The 15,676-nt window shown below is 42.6% G+C and overlaps 1 protein-coding gene across 3 annotated transcripts in view; it reads right to left on the bottom strand.

Moving 5' to 3' along the window:
- The window catches only part of B3GALNT2 (beta-1,3-N-acetylgalactosaminyltransferase 2), a 51,473-nt gene extending 47,122 nt beyond the window's left edge, over positions 1-4,351 (bottom strand). For all 3 annotated transcript variants that reach the window (XM_061182250.1, XM_061182258.1, XM_061182265.1), the window contains exon 1: positions 3,994-4,351. In XM_061182250.1, coding sequence (XP_061038233.1) covers positions 3,994-4,105 — 112 coding nt within the window. In that variant the 5' untranslated portion in view covers positions 4,106-4,351. The remainder of the gene's footprint in view (positions 1-3,993) is intronic.
- Between the last annotated feature and the right edge of the window lie 11,325 nt (positions 4,352-15,676).

The following is a 15,676-nucleotide window of genomic DNA, read 5'->3' as shown; positions in this document are numbered from 1 at the left end:
GGCACAGAGGAGGCTCCCAAATATTTGTAGAATCAACTGCAAGTCAGAGGGCGTTTTTTAACATTCAGGGGAGGTAAATCTCCCTTTCCAAAAATACTGCCACGACTTAATGAGACTGAAGACAGACAAAGAGGCAGGAGAGAAAAGAGAACAAAAACAAAATTTTAAATGTAAATTCAAGGGAAGAATACTTAACAAAGTCTTGGGTTTTCTCTCTCACTCTAGGCTTAAGGGATAAGGGCTAAAATGTAAAAATGCTCCAATTTTTTGGTTTGAACTGGTGACAACACAATGAGAAAAGAATTTGTAGGAAATTTTAGCAATCAAGATGCTTCTACTGTTTTTAGTTTTGAAAGTACCAAAAGTGCAAAACGAAAGTTAGGACTCTGCAAGGTTTCACTTAGATTAAATACTCTATTTATTATTTGACTAGATGCACAATATCCATCTAAAGTCAAAGTTAATTTACACAACTAGTACTGATCTCCTCACCAATAGCCCTGCCCTTTCCAAGGTCTACTTCCTAGTTTCCTTAATCTAGCCTGGTCTCACAGGACAGCAGATAAGGTATCACTGAAACACTAACGGAGGGGGAAAAACTTATCTCAAAAAGAAAAAACATTTTTTTACAAAGTTACTTTTAATACTTTTAGGTGAGCCCCACAGGAATAAAAAACACTGGGAAGAGGTAACCCCCTCACCTCCAGGAGTGGCCCAGGGGAAGACTGGCTACCTGAGGGGAAGGAAGCACAAAAGAGACCCCATGCAGACTCAGGAAAAGGGAATGTCACTGGGGCTGGGAGCTGTGAGCACTACAGGAGAAAATGTGAGCATGGTGGGACTGGCTCCAGGCACACAGGCAAAGGGCAAAAGGGTTGGACATGAAGCCACAAAGCTTCCAGAACTAGAACAAATAATTTTAAAATGTGTATGACACAAAAGACCCCAAATAGACAAAACAATCTTGAGGAAGAAGAACAGAGCTAGAGGAATCAGGCCCCCTGACTTTAGACTACACTACAAAGCTACAGTAATCGAAATGGTATGGTACTGGCACAAAAACAGACAAATACGTCAATGGAACAGAACAGAGAGCCCAGAAATAAACCCACACACTTATGGTCCATTAATCTATGACAAAGGAAGCAAGAATAGACAATGGGGAAAAGACAGTCTCTTCAATAAGTGCTGCTGGGAAAACTGCACTGCTACACGTAAAAAAATAAAATTAGAACATTCTCTAACACCATATACAAAAGTAAACTCAAAATGGATTAAAGACGTAAACGTAAGACTGGATACTATAAAACTCTTTGAGGAAAAAATTGGCAGAACACTCTTTGACATAAGTCGCAGCAATACGCTTTTGGATCCATCTCCTAAAACAAAGGAAATAAAAGCAGAAATAAACAAATGGGACCTAATTAAACTTAAAAGCTTTTGCACAGCAAAGGAAACCACTGATAGAAACAGGAAGACAACCTGCCAAATGGGAGATGATATTTGCAAATGATATGACTCATGAGTGATTAACATCCAACATATATAAACAGCTCATACAACTCAACATCAAAAAAACAAACAACCCGATTAAAAAATGGGCAGAAGAAATGAACAGACACTTTTCCAAAGAGGAAATGCAGATGGCCAACAGGCACATGAAAAGATGCTCAACATCCCTAGTCATCAGGGAAATGCAAATCAAAACCACAATGAGACGTCACCTCACACCTGTCAGAATGGCCATCGTCAAAAAGAACACAAATACTGGGGAGGATGTGGAGAAAAGGGAATCCTTGTATGCTGTTGGTAAGAATGTAAACTGGTGCAGCCACTGTGGAAAACGGTACGGAGATTCCTCAAAAAACTACCATATGGCCCAGCAATTCCACTCCCAGGTATATAACCTAAAAAAACCCAAAAACACTAATTCAAAAAGATACATGCACCCTAATGTTCACAGCAGCATTATTTACAATTACCAAGATATGGAAACAACCTAAGTGTCCATCAACAGATGAATGGATAAAGAAAATGTGATATATATACACACGATGAAATACTACTCAGCCTTAAAAAAGAAAGAAGTTTTGCCATTTGCAGCAACATGGATGGATTTGGAGGGCATTATGGTAAGTGAAATAAGTCAGAGAAGGACAAATCCTGTATGATATCACTTACACGTGGAATCTAAAAGATATAACAAACCAGCGAATATAACAAAAAAGCAGCAGGCTCACAGATGTAAAGAACAAATTAGTGGTTACCAGTGGAGGGCGGAGGGGCAATACAGGGGTGGAGGAGTGAGAGGGACAAACTACTGGGTGTAAGATAGGCTCAAGGATGTGTTGTACAACACAGGGAACAGAGCCAATATTTTGTAATAACTGTAAATGGAAAGTAACCTTTTAAAATTGTATAAAAACATAAAAAATAAATTTAAAAAAACTAAGAAATTGTCAGGGAGGCCTACTAAGTTTTCCGCTTGAACATATGGTTTTCGCTTGTTTATGGACCCTAAAAGATATTTAGATCATAAATATCCTAAGTATGCTCTACAAGTAAATTCCAGAAGAGCTCACTCATCATACAGAAAAGAAACTTGTAAAAAGCAAAACCCAACAGGTGTTACAGAGCACTATATATCTATAGCACTCTTTCCTCAGCTCCATTTACAAGACCCTAAAAAACAAAACAAACAAAAAAAATCCTAACCTGTTAAGTTAAATGCCCTGTAACACTGCACTTTCATTAAATCATTTAAATAGTATCTTAATTCCATTCAGGTCACACAAACAGCCTTTTCAAAGAACTTGTGGCTTCTCTAATAGAAAAGGATTTTAAGAGACGGTTACCAGAATAAAGAACTCCAATTATAACAGTGAGATTGCTTTGAGGATTGCCAAATTAGTTCCTGTACTTTCTACTTCTAAGTTAAGGCACAGAGCCATCTCAGAATTGCAAATATTCAACTCTAATTCTTAAAAATATTGCATAAGAAAACAACTGTCTTGGGGAGAAGTGGTAAGAAAAAAACTCCCAACGTAGTTAAAAACCAAAAACGACTATTACCTCATCTTTAAAACAGCCTTCTAGGCTTCTTTACATGTCCTAGGACAAGCCCTTAAAAAAGAAAACAAGAAAAAAAGGGAAACCTGAAGACGTCTTCAGAGCGGTGGAATTCATTAAAAACAACAGAAAACCCCCTGGGCTGTGGGCACAGCATTCTATTTCTCAGGCTGTGATGTGAACATGAACAAAGGTTTCTTTCCCACGAGAGAATAACTTTTAGAGCACATGGGGAAGACCATTAAAGAACCTGATATTTTCGTGTATATTTCACTCGCAGGCTTTTGCAAACCAAGTTCCCAGGAACAACTCCACTCGCAGCCATGCCTCGATCTGTTCAACCGACTTACATCACAGTTTTCAAAGAACACAAAGTACAGTATACTCTCAAAGCAAAGTTATTCCTTAAAAGCAAAACCCAGCCACCTTTTAAAACACGCACAAACGTGATCCACGGCCCGAAGACCTCAAAAGTCTTGACCGAATAAGACCAACACCTGGAGAGGAAGAAAGCAACCTGGTAGTCCGACCCCGGGCGTGAGCAGCTGCCGCTTGCGGCTGAAGGACACGCGGGGCTTTGCTCCCCGGGCAGGCGGGCAGGCGCCGGGAGACTCGGGCCAGGCCTGGGGACAGCCGGAGGGCTTGCAGTCGCGGGCACCGCCTTTGTGGCCATTAAGAAACGCGGGGAGGTGAGAAGCGGCCGAGACGCGAAACGAGAAAAGCGCCCTCAAGTTTGCCCGATATTAACGCCTCGAGGATGAAAAGGGCCGTTTGTTTCATCGGCGGACCGTCGTGTCGGGCCTCCCCCCGCCCGGGACTCCCGGCGGAGCTCCGCGAAGGAAGCCGCCGGGAGGCTCGGAGCCGACCTCCCCCCAGCTCGCGGCCGCCCGGCCCGCCCCGCCCCGCCCGGCCCCAGGACCTCACCTGCCCGGCCGGCCCCCGAGGCGCGGGCGGGCGGCGGGGAGCGCAGCCGCAGCCAGAGGTGCAGCGCGGCCCCGAGCACACACGGGCACAGCAGCACCAGCCAGTTTCGCATTGGCCGCCCCCGCCTGCTCCACCTCGCACCCCCGCCGCGCTCCGGGCTCTCCCGCGTCCCCGGAGGGAACCTGCAAGTAGGGAAGCCGAGTGCCGGCGGCCGACTCCCGCGCTACGACTCCGGGGACGCCCGCCCTCGCGCCCGACGCCGTCCAGGTTCCTCTCGGCTTCGGGCCCCGCGCCTCGGCTTCCTCAGACCACCAGCGGCAGCCGCTTAGCCGGGCGGAGCCCCGCCCCCTCCGCTTGGCCTCCCCCCGGCCCCGCCCACCTTTTCTCTCGCTCGCCCCGCCCCCTTCCCTCGCGTCCCCTCCCGCTCTCGTCGGCCAGCCGGGAGCTGAAGTCCCGCTCTGGGATCAAGCAGGGAGTGCCCCAGTGATCCAGTGACTGGAAAACCACACTTCCCATAACCGCACGCACTCGCCTCCGTCACTCGGCGGTTGCGGAGGCAGAGCGCGAGGCCCCACACAGAGCGTGCGCAACCTTTTTCGACGTCTACTGCCCCCCGGCGGCCGAAGGGAGGTAGTGCCGGGCGACCCCGCGCTTCGCGGCCGCCCCCACCCGGGAGGGAAACACAGCTGAGGTGGAAGGTGCTGATTGCCCAAGATTGAAAGGGAGATCTAAGGGAAGGCTTTTTAAAATCACGCAGGAGCTTCCTTATGCCGAATGCTAGCCTTGTGTGGGAGATGGGATCTTGCGGACGCCGGAGATCGGGGCGAGGCAGCCTAGTTGCCTTCAGCTGTGAATCATCGGGTATATTAGTTCTGGTGCAGTGTGTACCCGGCTCTTTGCCCGGTCCTGTCCTCTAGCAACTCAGGATGAGTAAGACCGCGCCCAGGGGATCAAGCTGTGGAGTACGACAGCGACGGTCCAATCGAGGGTAAAATTTCACGTGCCCGGGTGTCCAACCAGCGCTGGAAAGTTGCGAGTAGAACGAGGCGCACGCACACCTGCTACAGGACGTGAGCCGGGAGGGCCGAGAGGACGCGGGCTCCGAAGCACCTGTGGGCAGGACCCCTGCAGCGCTCCTTAAGGATAAAGTACTGCCCACTGGCCCGAGGACTTGACCCCTCGGACCCGCCTGCGGCCAAACGCACGAGTGCCCTGGTTGAGGCCGTGTGGGTGAAGGGGCGAGACGGTCAAGGTACCGATGTTAAGACGGAGGAGAGGAGGAAAATGAGCGCCTGGCTTGTGGTGTTCCGTTTATTTGCTTTTTAAGTTTTCCCAAATTGTGGAAACAGAAGTTAACTAGATTGTTGGCGAAAGTCTTGGTTGAAAGCCACAGAAAATCCACTTCAAACAGGCTTAAGGAAAAAAGGGTAATTGGTTCAAGTCACTGAACAGTCCAGGAGGAGACGTCTTAGGCACCGTCATAGTCTCCTCGAGTGGCAATTTAATTTCAGCAGAAATTAAAATTACTTTTTATTTGATTGTTTTGTAATATGGCCTGTATTATATTTAATTTTAAAATTTCTTATAAGTTGTATAAAAGCTATAAGCCTGAAGAGTTAATACTGTATGTTTGTACTGTTCAAGTAAAATAATAAAAATAATTTAATTAATATGGGGTCAGAAGTAATTTTTCCCCTTTAAAGGGATTTGTATATTCATTGGTTATCTATTGCTACCTAACAAATCACTCCCAAACTCTTAAAACGACAATAATCATTTATTATGTCTCACAATTTCTGTGGGCCAGGAATTGGAGAGCTAAATTTTTGTTCAGTGTCTCCCATAAAGTTGCAGGCAGATGTCAGCCAGGGCTGTAGTCATCTGAAGTCTTGACTGGTGCTGGAAAATCCACTTCCTAGGTGGCTCACTTCCATGGCTGGCAAGTTGGTACTGCCTTTCCGCCTCTTTAAGTTCCTCTCTAAGTAGGTCTCTCCAGTGAGCTGCTTTATTATTTTAAAAAATATTTATTATTTATTTATTTTGGCTGCAGCATGCAGGTCTTAGTTGCAGCATGTGGGATCTTTAGTTGTGGCATTCGGGCTTCTTAGTTGCAGCATGCGAACTCTGAGATGCAGCATGCATGCAGGATCTAGTTCCCCGACCAGGGATCGAACCCAGGCCCCCTGCATTGGGAGCTCAGAGTCCTACCCACTGGACCACTAGGGAAGTCCCTCCAATGAGCTGCTTTAGAGTCCCCACACCATGGCGACTTGCTTCCCCAAGAGTTGGAGACCCAAGAGACCGGCGGAGATGGTGCAATGCCTTTTACGATGAATGCTTGGAAGACACACACTGTCACTTCTGCAGTCAACACAGACCAGCCCTGATTCACTGTGGGAGGGACCACAGAAGGTTGTGAATACCAGGAGGCAAGGGTGATTGGGGGTCATCTTAGAGGCGGCTGTCGGCTGTGGCAGTATGTTATGCAAATACGAGAAACAATACTGTTTGTAAACAGTTTTGGGAGTCTTCAGGGCCCCTAGTATTCTCCATGGCCCCTGAATACCCTGAAGACAATGAAGAACAATTTGTCATTCTTGTGGGAAACATGGAATTAGTAGGCTGTGCTCTTTGTGGCTCCTGAGCAAATGTCCCCAAGATCCGTGCGCCCTTTTCCCAGAATGTTTACATATTGCAATAAGGAAGGAGAATACGTAATGTCTACATACTCCCTGTTAGAAGTTCTTCTTTGTTTAGAAACTATGCTAACCTGCTTTCTACATTTCAAGTAAAGAAATTGTCAAGAAAGTAATTATTGGTTGTCTCTAAGGGTGTCCTGTTTTTTATCCTCAAGAAAAGTATTAAAATGCCTCTCTTGAAATCCTAAAATTTTCATTTTGTGATTAAAGGTTTATAATGAGTTAACCCCAAAAGAGGAATAATCCCCAATTTAGGCAGATCTATTAATTCATCAGATACTGACGGCGCTCCTATTATGTGCCAGGCATTTTTGTAGGTGCTTGGGATAAATTGATGAACAAAACAAAGGTCCTTGTCCTGTGATGGTGGCAGCAGGGGCAGACTACAGACTATAGATATAATAAAGAAATACATTTTACTGGCACATGGAAGATGGTAATTGCTACAGAAAATACGAAAAGTAGAGCAGGGTACGGGAATTGCGGATGTGGGACTGAAATGGGGCAGGTTGCAGTATTAAACAGCAGTATTTAAACAACTGTTCAGAATTACAAGGAGGACTAAAGGGAGGACTAAAGAAAACCATCCGAATATATTAACTAATCACAATGTTCCTTCCAATTACCAAGATGATTTAACCTATGAAGGAAACTTCACTGGCACCTGACAGGCCTTTTTAGCATCTTCATCTCTCACCACAGCGGGAGCTGCCTGTATCAGCTGTTGATAGGATCAGCAGTCGTCATTCCACCTACTTGTTATCTCTTACCACCTGAAAAACGTTAGTGGGTAAAGATCGCAATCCGCATAATGGAAAGAATAAAAAATGTAAAACCCAGAGATAATGTAAACAGTCTGTGGAGTGAACAAGTTAACAGAGAATTAGAATTAGGGAGAGGCAAACCAAGGATGGTTGGTCACTCTGATTGCAATTAAGTGTGAGAAGGGCTATGAGAAAGGAATCATAGAGAATGATGGCAGCACAAAGAAGGAGTTATCTGACCCACCCCGCGGAGTGGCTGCCGGATTGAAATAAAAGGGACCAGAGGGTGGGAAGGGCATTCAAGAGCATCCCAGGCAAAAATAAATACATAATAAAGACAACCCCGAGACAGTGATGACATGGCAATTAGGGAAATGCAAGCAATCTGGTAGGACCTTAAGAAAGTTAGGACTGGGGAATGGTGAGAAGGTGATCATCATGTGCTATGCTAAGGAATTTAGATTTTATCCTGCAGGCCCTGAGGAGGATTTTTTTTTTTCTGACTACAAAAGTAATACATAATTATAAACAGGAATTTGGAAAATTCAGAAGTATATAAAGAAGAAATTAAATCACACCAAATACCAATCATATATTGCTTTTTTCCATTAAAAAACATTGGCAATCACACTGTAAATACAAACTTATATCCATTTATTTTCACCTAACATAGAACATAAGCATTTTCGCATTTAATTAGTAGTCTTAGAAAATATAACTTAACTGTACAATCATTTGTTCACACTATAATTTCTTACCTGTTCTCCTCTTATTAGATGTATAGGCTGTTTCCATTTTTCTACTATAATAAATAATACTGGCACTTCTGCGCATAATACTTTACCCCCATTTCAGATGATTTCCTTTTTAAATATTATTCTAAGGCTCTTTGTACATACTGGCATTGTATCAATGTGTATGTCTGCCTTTAACAAGTACATTTCTATCTCATCCTACCTACCTTAGCATTTAAAAAAAATTCTTTTCTAATTCAAGGGGCGAAACGTTTTTTCATTAGTGAGATTAAATATTTTTATGTTTATTAGGTGCTTCTGTTTCTTCTTCTGTAAATTATCTGTGTATTTTGCCTCTTACCTATTTGTAAGAGCCCTTTATATATTGAGGATATTAAGCCATTATATTTGTTGAAAATATTTTTCTCATTTTTCTTGTCTTAATTTTATGACTTTTTGGACATAAAACATTTAAAATTTTTATGAATTCAAATAATCAATATTTTCATTTTTCCCATATTTTAGGATATTTCTAACCATGAGATCTGATCAATACAGGCATACCTCAGAGATGTTGTGATTTCTGTTCCAGACCACTGCAGCAAATCAAATATCGCAATAAAGCGAGTTCTATGAATTTTTTGGTTTCCCAGTGCATATAAAAGTTATGTTTACACTATACTGTAGTCTGTTAAGTGTGCAATAGCGTTATCTCTAAAAAAACAATATTCATTCCTTAATTAAAAAATACTTTGTTGCTAAAAATTGCTAACCATCATCTGACAACTCAGGGTTTGGATAAATACCCAGAAGTGGCATTGCTGGATCATATGATAGTTCTATTTTTAATTTTTTGAGGAATCTCTATACTGTTTTCCATAGTGGCTGCATCAATTTACATTCTCACCAACAGTGCACAAGTGTTCCCTTTTCTCCACGTCCTCGCCAACACTTGTTATTCCTTGTCTTTTTGATGAAAGCATTCTAACAGGTATGAGGTGACATCCCATTGTGGTTTTGATTTGCATTTCCCTTATGATTAGTGATGTTGATCACCTTTCCATGTACCTGTTGGCCATCTATATGCCTTCTTTGGAAAAATGTCTATTCAGATCCTCTGCCCATTTTTTAAAACAGGGTCCAATTCTTATTTGCCAACAGCGAAGGAAAAATTACCCTTGAATATCTCTTAAATAGCCAAAAAAGCATAGTATGTGTGATTTTGTGTATGCAAAAATCTGTGGATTTTTTTTTCCTAATTCTTTGTCATTAATGTTTCCCTGCAGCTCTTCAATCATTCACTTTCTTCCCCAAGGAAACCATCTTGCTTAATCACTTAAACAATAAAGTTCACTTCTTTGGGCCAATAGTTAGGAAACCTTTAAAACCAATCACATTCTTTCCAAGGGTTTTAGGACTACTTGGCAGCCTTCGCCTAGCGCACACACTGTCCAAGTAATGTGTACTATTTAAATGATGACTTCTCTTTCTTTTTCAGCCAATAGTTGAATTCTTTTAAGTTAAGAATTAATTTAAATGATGTGGCAGATAATCTTCGCAGAAGACAGCCTTTTTTCCACCACCAGATGGAACTCTTTTAACATCTCAGTCTGAGGCACCTTGACTCTTGTATTTTGATTATCCTACTTGTTCAGGGCTTCTCCGAGAAGAATAGGAGAATAGATACTACGAAATTGTCTTACAAAATGGAGGCTGGTATAAGGGGAACAGAATGAATAAGGAGGAGAAGAACAGGGGATGAGGTTAGAGATGTAGTCTCCAGCAAGAAGATGATATAAATCATGAAAAGGATTCTCACTTTCACCCTGAAATGGAGAGTACTAACTTGATGGCTTTGAGTGGAGGAGTATAGCACGATCTGACTTATGTTTTAGCAGGATCACTCACATTGCTGTGTGGAGAATGGGCTGGCTGACGGGGAGGGGTATCTACCAGGAGCAGGAGAGGAAGAAGAGGAGTGTCATCTGCACGCTGAGACAAGCTACGGAAGCAAGGGCCAACCAGAAGGTGGAAGAATGCGTCCAGACGGGAACTAAATGGACCAGGTCTAGCTGAGGGATGCAAAGGGTAGACTGAGGGGACGCAGTGGTGTACCACCCAGATCCCCCTTTCTGGATGGAGAGCGGACTGCCGATGACTCTCAGTTGAATCTCCTTTTGGGAACTGCTCTTAGCTGAAGGGTGCTGCCTTGCCCAAGGGTACAGCTCTCTCTCCTGAGGCAACCTGCGTCCAATGACGAGTTAAATAGGGGTGAAAAGATTCGGGGTAACTAAAGAACCATGCCATGGCCGCTGCTGCAACTCCATCCCAGTTCAACTTCTTCCTCCGCCCAATCCTGCTTCCCTCACTCCCTTATACGTGTCTCCAAGAGCAGTTCCCAGTAAACCTCCTGCACACTACCTGAGTTTGAGTCTGTTTCCCGGGAAACCTGACCTAAGACCGTGATTCTGTTAAAACGTAAATAAGACCATCCCATTTCTCAACCTAAAATCTTGCAAAGGGTCATCAGTTCACTCACAGGGAAACCAAACTTCTCATAATGGACTACAGGTCCTCTAACCTCATCCCCTATTGCCCTCCACCTCATTGCCTTTGTTCCAGGCCCATATTGGCCTCTTTGCCATCCCCTGAATGTGACAGGTACATTCCTGCCTCAGGACCTTTGCACTGTTTGCTCCTTTGGCTCTTTCTCCAGATATCTTCATGACTCACTTTTTCTCCTGCGTCAAGTCAGCTAAATTGCTACCTTCTCAAGGAACCCTTCCCCATCCTTTCCACTGAAAATTACAACCTCCCCCCACCACTCCTAACCTCCATTATTCTATTCTACATCACTATCACCCTCTAACATACTGTCCGATCTTTTTTTTTTTTAATTGTCCCACAGAGAGCAGGAGCTTTTCCCCCTCCATTTTGTTCACTGCCATATCCCAAAACATGGCACTTTGTAGGTGTTGCATAAATATTTCTGAATGACTGAGTGAATGAATGTAGAAATCCTTACCAAGTTAATTGTAGTAATCCATGGCGTGTGGTTACCCAGGGATAGTGTAGCAGAGACACAAGCTTATAGGTGCAAGCAGAGGAAGAGGAAATTACAAAGGACACTGAGAGGAAGTCAGAATACAGGAGGAAAACGGGAGAAAGTGTCACAGAAGACAAGGGTGAGGTGGGGAGGGAGGACAAGCGAATGTGAACAGTGCTGTCACTGTATGAAGTGAGGTAAACACTTATAGACTGAATGTGTCCCCCACATTCATATACTGAAATCTAACCCCCAACAGTGGTGCTATTTGGAGGTGGGGCTTTCGGGGGGTAGTAAGGCCATGAGGGTGGAGCCCTCATGATAAGATTAGTGCCCTTATAAGAAGAGGCCAGAGAGCTAGGTCATTCCCATTTACCAGTTTCTACAACAAGAAGTTGGCAATCTGCAACCGGGAAGACGGTTCTCACCAGAGCCCAACCATGCTGGCACCTTGATCTCATGTAGTCTGCATTACTCTGTCACTTCAGAACCATGAGAAATGAATTTCTGTTGTTTATAAGCCACCCCATCTATGGTACTTTGTTATAGCAGCCTGAACTAACTAAGACAAAGACAAAAAGGTGTCTACTAATTTGATGTTGCTAGGTAACTCGCAGTTTTAAGCTAGTTGGTGTACCGTGAGCTGAGGGAAGAATAATAAGTAATGAAGTGGAAATGGTATACGGATTACTTTGTCACGAAGCTTGGTTGTGAAGACAGTAAAAAGGAAGATCAGAGCTGGGAGGAGGGCTCAGAATGAAGAAGTGTATGTGCATTTAGGTGGGAGTCCAAGACTAACTTGAGTATTTTATATGATGTATGGAAAGAGCCAGTAATAGCCATATAATTTATCATCCACATCAGAGTTTTGAGAGAAAAAGGGGACAGAACAAGTGCTAAATTGGACAGATGCCAGGACACTGGGGAATTTCTGTAAATGTGGACATAGGGTCACCCCATCCAAAGCTCGGGTTCTCCCTCCAACTCTTTACTCCTTGCACTTGGCAGGCGATTGCATTTGCTACCAGTAGGTGGCAGTAAAAAGCTTGTCTCTTTCTGCCTTTTTGTTTTTGTTTTTTTTTTGAAAAGGCAACTAAGTACTGATAAAGGTTAGTTTAGCCCCAGGCGTATGCTGAAAACAGATTTCAATTTAGATTTTACTTTGGGAAAATTCATTTTGTACCTTTTTATGAAAAGAAACATCTCTATCAGTTCTCAAAGAGGAAATAATATTTGAGCAATTATAAAATATGTTAGTTGTGTTGTATTTTCTGAGTCATTCTACCTTTAAAAGATGAACATCTCTCTTCCTCCTAATACAGAATAACTTCTATCAATATCAGCAGTTCAGTTTCAGTACGTGCATTGCTCTATGAACACACTTCTTATATGTATACATAAATTTTTAGCCAAGTCCAATTTTGATAGATCTTGGGGGACCTTGCTATGGAGAGATTATAAATATTTTTAAATGATTACATTTGATACCAAAATTCTTGTTGTCAAAGATAAGACTAGAGATGTCCAAAGAGAAAAACATTTAGAAGTTGAGAATGGTAAAGTGAAAGAGCACACATTATTCAGGCCATCCTGGCAGAATCTAATTATCAAAAGACTTAAAATTCAGAAAACTTCGTAAGAAAAAAAAAAAAGAAAACAGAATTAGAATAATTCTTTGCAGGCCCATTAGACAAAGCTGAGTTCAAAACCCAGATTTGCATTTATGAATTATGTGACCTTGAGCAAGGAATATACTTAACCTCTTTGTCTCAAATTCCTAATCTGTGAAATGAGACTCAGAGGGCATACTTCAGTGAGTTGTTTTGAACATTAAATAAGAAGACATATGGGTAAAGCCGATAAATGTGTTTCCTGCGCTCCTCTAAACATGAATATGAAGACAGCTAGACTAAAATGAGGCTAATGCAACCTTAACCCTTGGAAAATATATCACAAAGTTAAGAAAATGAAATTAATTCTAACAGTTGCTTTAAAACAAGCAAACAAACAACAACAACAAAACCCCCAAAAGGACTGGACATACATTAATTCAGTATTTTTTCAACTTTACAACTTGATCCCAATTATTCAGGTACATCTTGACCCAGGGACAAGTTTCCCTACAAGGGAATTTGGGGACAAAAAATTGCAAAGTTTGGACTTTGGCCAGAATTCAAACTTCGAGGGCTGAGTCTTCTGCCTTTTTTTAACTTAATGAGCTGCATTACTCTGTCACTTCCTCCATTTCCTCTTCAGCTTAATGGAAGTGCTAAAAGCCATCCACAATATCAACCACAGCAAATTTCATGGCTGGTGGTCTCAGTCCTGGAGGATCTACCCCAGACCAATGCCCTGCTACATTACAGAGGTCATGGTTGTTGAGATGGATCCTTCGGCCATCCTGGAATTGGCAAAGCTAGAGTCACTAATGGCTTTGACAACAAACAAGAAGTGTCCGCTGTCTCTGTAAGACTCCCTAAAATGCCCTTATTCTAGGAAATTCTACTGGCTCACTTCATTCATCTCATGATGCAGGCATTTTATCGTCTGACATCATCACAAGCAGAAGAATGGTGAATACAATACAGTAAGATATTGAAAGAGAGAGAGAGAGAGACCACATTCTCATAACTTTTATGACAGTATACTGGTATAATTGTTCTATTTTATATTTTCTATCTCTCTTACTGTGCCTAATTTATGAATTGAACTTTACCATAAGTATGTATGGATAGGAATAAACATAGTATATACAGGGTTTGGTACTAGCTGTGGTTTCAGGCTGCTGAAATTGGGGGTCTTGGAACATAATGCCCTGTGTATAAGGGGGGACTAGTGTACACATTTCTTAAATTACAAAATTCCATAACTTAATACTCTTAGAGTGACTTGGGTTTATGCACACAGGAAGAGAATCATTTGTACTCTTCTCTGCACGGATTTTTTCACCTTGTTTCTCCTTGTTCATTTGGTACCTTGAGATATGTTAGGAATCTTGCTTTTAGGAGATCAAAGAAAAAGAAAAACAAGTTTTTCTCCCACACTTCTGTGTTTTGTTTAGGTTAAAAATCAACATTGTTTTTATATTTGCCCAAGATACACCATTAAAATTACTTCAAAGCTTTCTGACCAAAATTTTTACAGAGAAGCCTTGTGGTGAACTGCAGAGTGATAATTTTATAAGAAATGAATTTCAAATGCTAGCAGGGAGGATGGTACTAGGTTTCCAAAATGACACTACATTAATTCAGCAAGCATATATCTTAGAGCCATTCTGAGTCAGAGGACAGGATGATATTTTGATTTTAAAAGATAAAAGGGTAATTCCAGGGTTTCCCTGGTGGCACAGTGGTTAAGAATCTGCCTGCCAATGCAGGGGACATGGGTTTGAGCCCTGGTCCGGGAAAATCCCACATGCCGCAGAGCAACTAAGCCCATGGGCCACAACTACTGAGCCTGCATTCTAGACCCACGAGCCACAACTACTGAGCCCACGAGCCACAACTACTGAAGCCCGTGTGCCTAGAGCCCATGCTCCGCAACAAGAGAAGCCACTGCAATGAGAAGCCCGCGCACCACAACAAAGAGTAGCCCCCGCTCGCCGCAACTGGAGAAACCCTGCGCGCAACGAAGGCCCAATGCAGCCAAAAATGAATTAAATAAATAAATTTATTTTTAAAAATCTAAAAAAAAAAAGAAAAGGTAATTCCAAAAAGCTAATTATGCATGGGGATCATTATTCGTATTGACATAAGTATTAGGGTGAGTTTCCTCTGTGACAGCGGTGCCAGATCCCATCTTACACAATGTTAAAACAGTTTTTCCTTCTGGTTTATACACAATGAGGTGACTATCTCTTTCCCCTGATGAATTCATGTTGGGGTACAAAACCTATAATTACCTGCCATGGAGACGGCAATCAGATGCTCCAGTGACCTCATCTGATTTCTATAAAGGATTCGGCAGTGCAAGTGGTGTTTCTCATGAAGTCTGAAAACCTGGTTTGGAATCCTAATTCTGTCACTTGCTAAAATTATAACTTCGGATAAGTTACTTAATTTCTCTGAGCCTCAGTTGCCTTGTCTGTAGAACGTGAAAAAGAATGCCTACCTCATAGGACATTTGAAAAATTAAATATAATACTGTATGTGAAAACACTTGGCAGGTGCTTAGAAAATGTTAGTTTCCTTTCTTCTACAAGGCTAGAGGAACACAGAGGGTAGAGAGCTGTATTAGTTAGCAACGGCTGCGTAAGAAATCACACCAAAGCTCAGTGTTCCCTCTTGTTCATGTACCTGCAAGTCAGCAGGGGTGACAGCTGCAGATTGTGAGTTGGTTGGGGTGGCTCTGCCTTGCTTGTCTTGCTCTGGGGCCCATGCTGAAGGGACAGCCACTACCTGTCCCTTTTATGGCAGAGTCAGAAGCACAGGAGGGTTGAGC

Source organism: Eubalaena glacialis, chromosome 1, assembly GCF_028564815.1.
Source record: "Eubalaena glacialis isolate mEubGla1 chromosome 1, mEubGla1.1.hap2.+ XY, whole genome shotgun sequence".
NCBI lineage: Eukaryota > Metazoa > Chordata > Mammalia > Artiodactyla > Balaenidae > Eubalaena > Eubalaena glacialis.
Note: the sequence above shows the minus strand (reverse complement) of the source record. Positions and strands in the feature narration are given on the sequence as shown.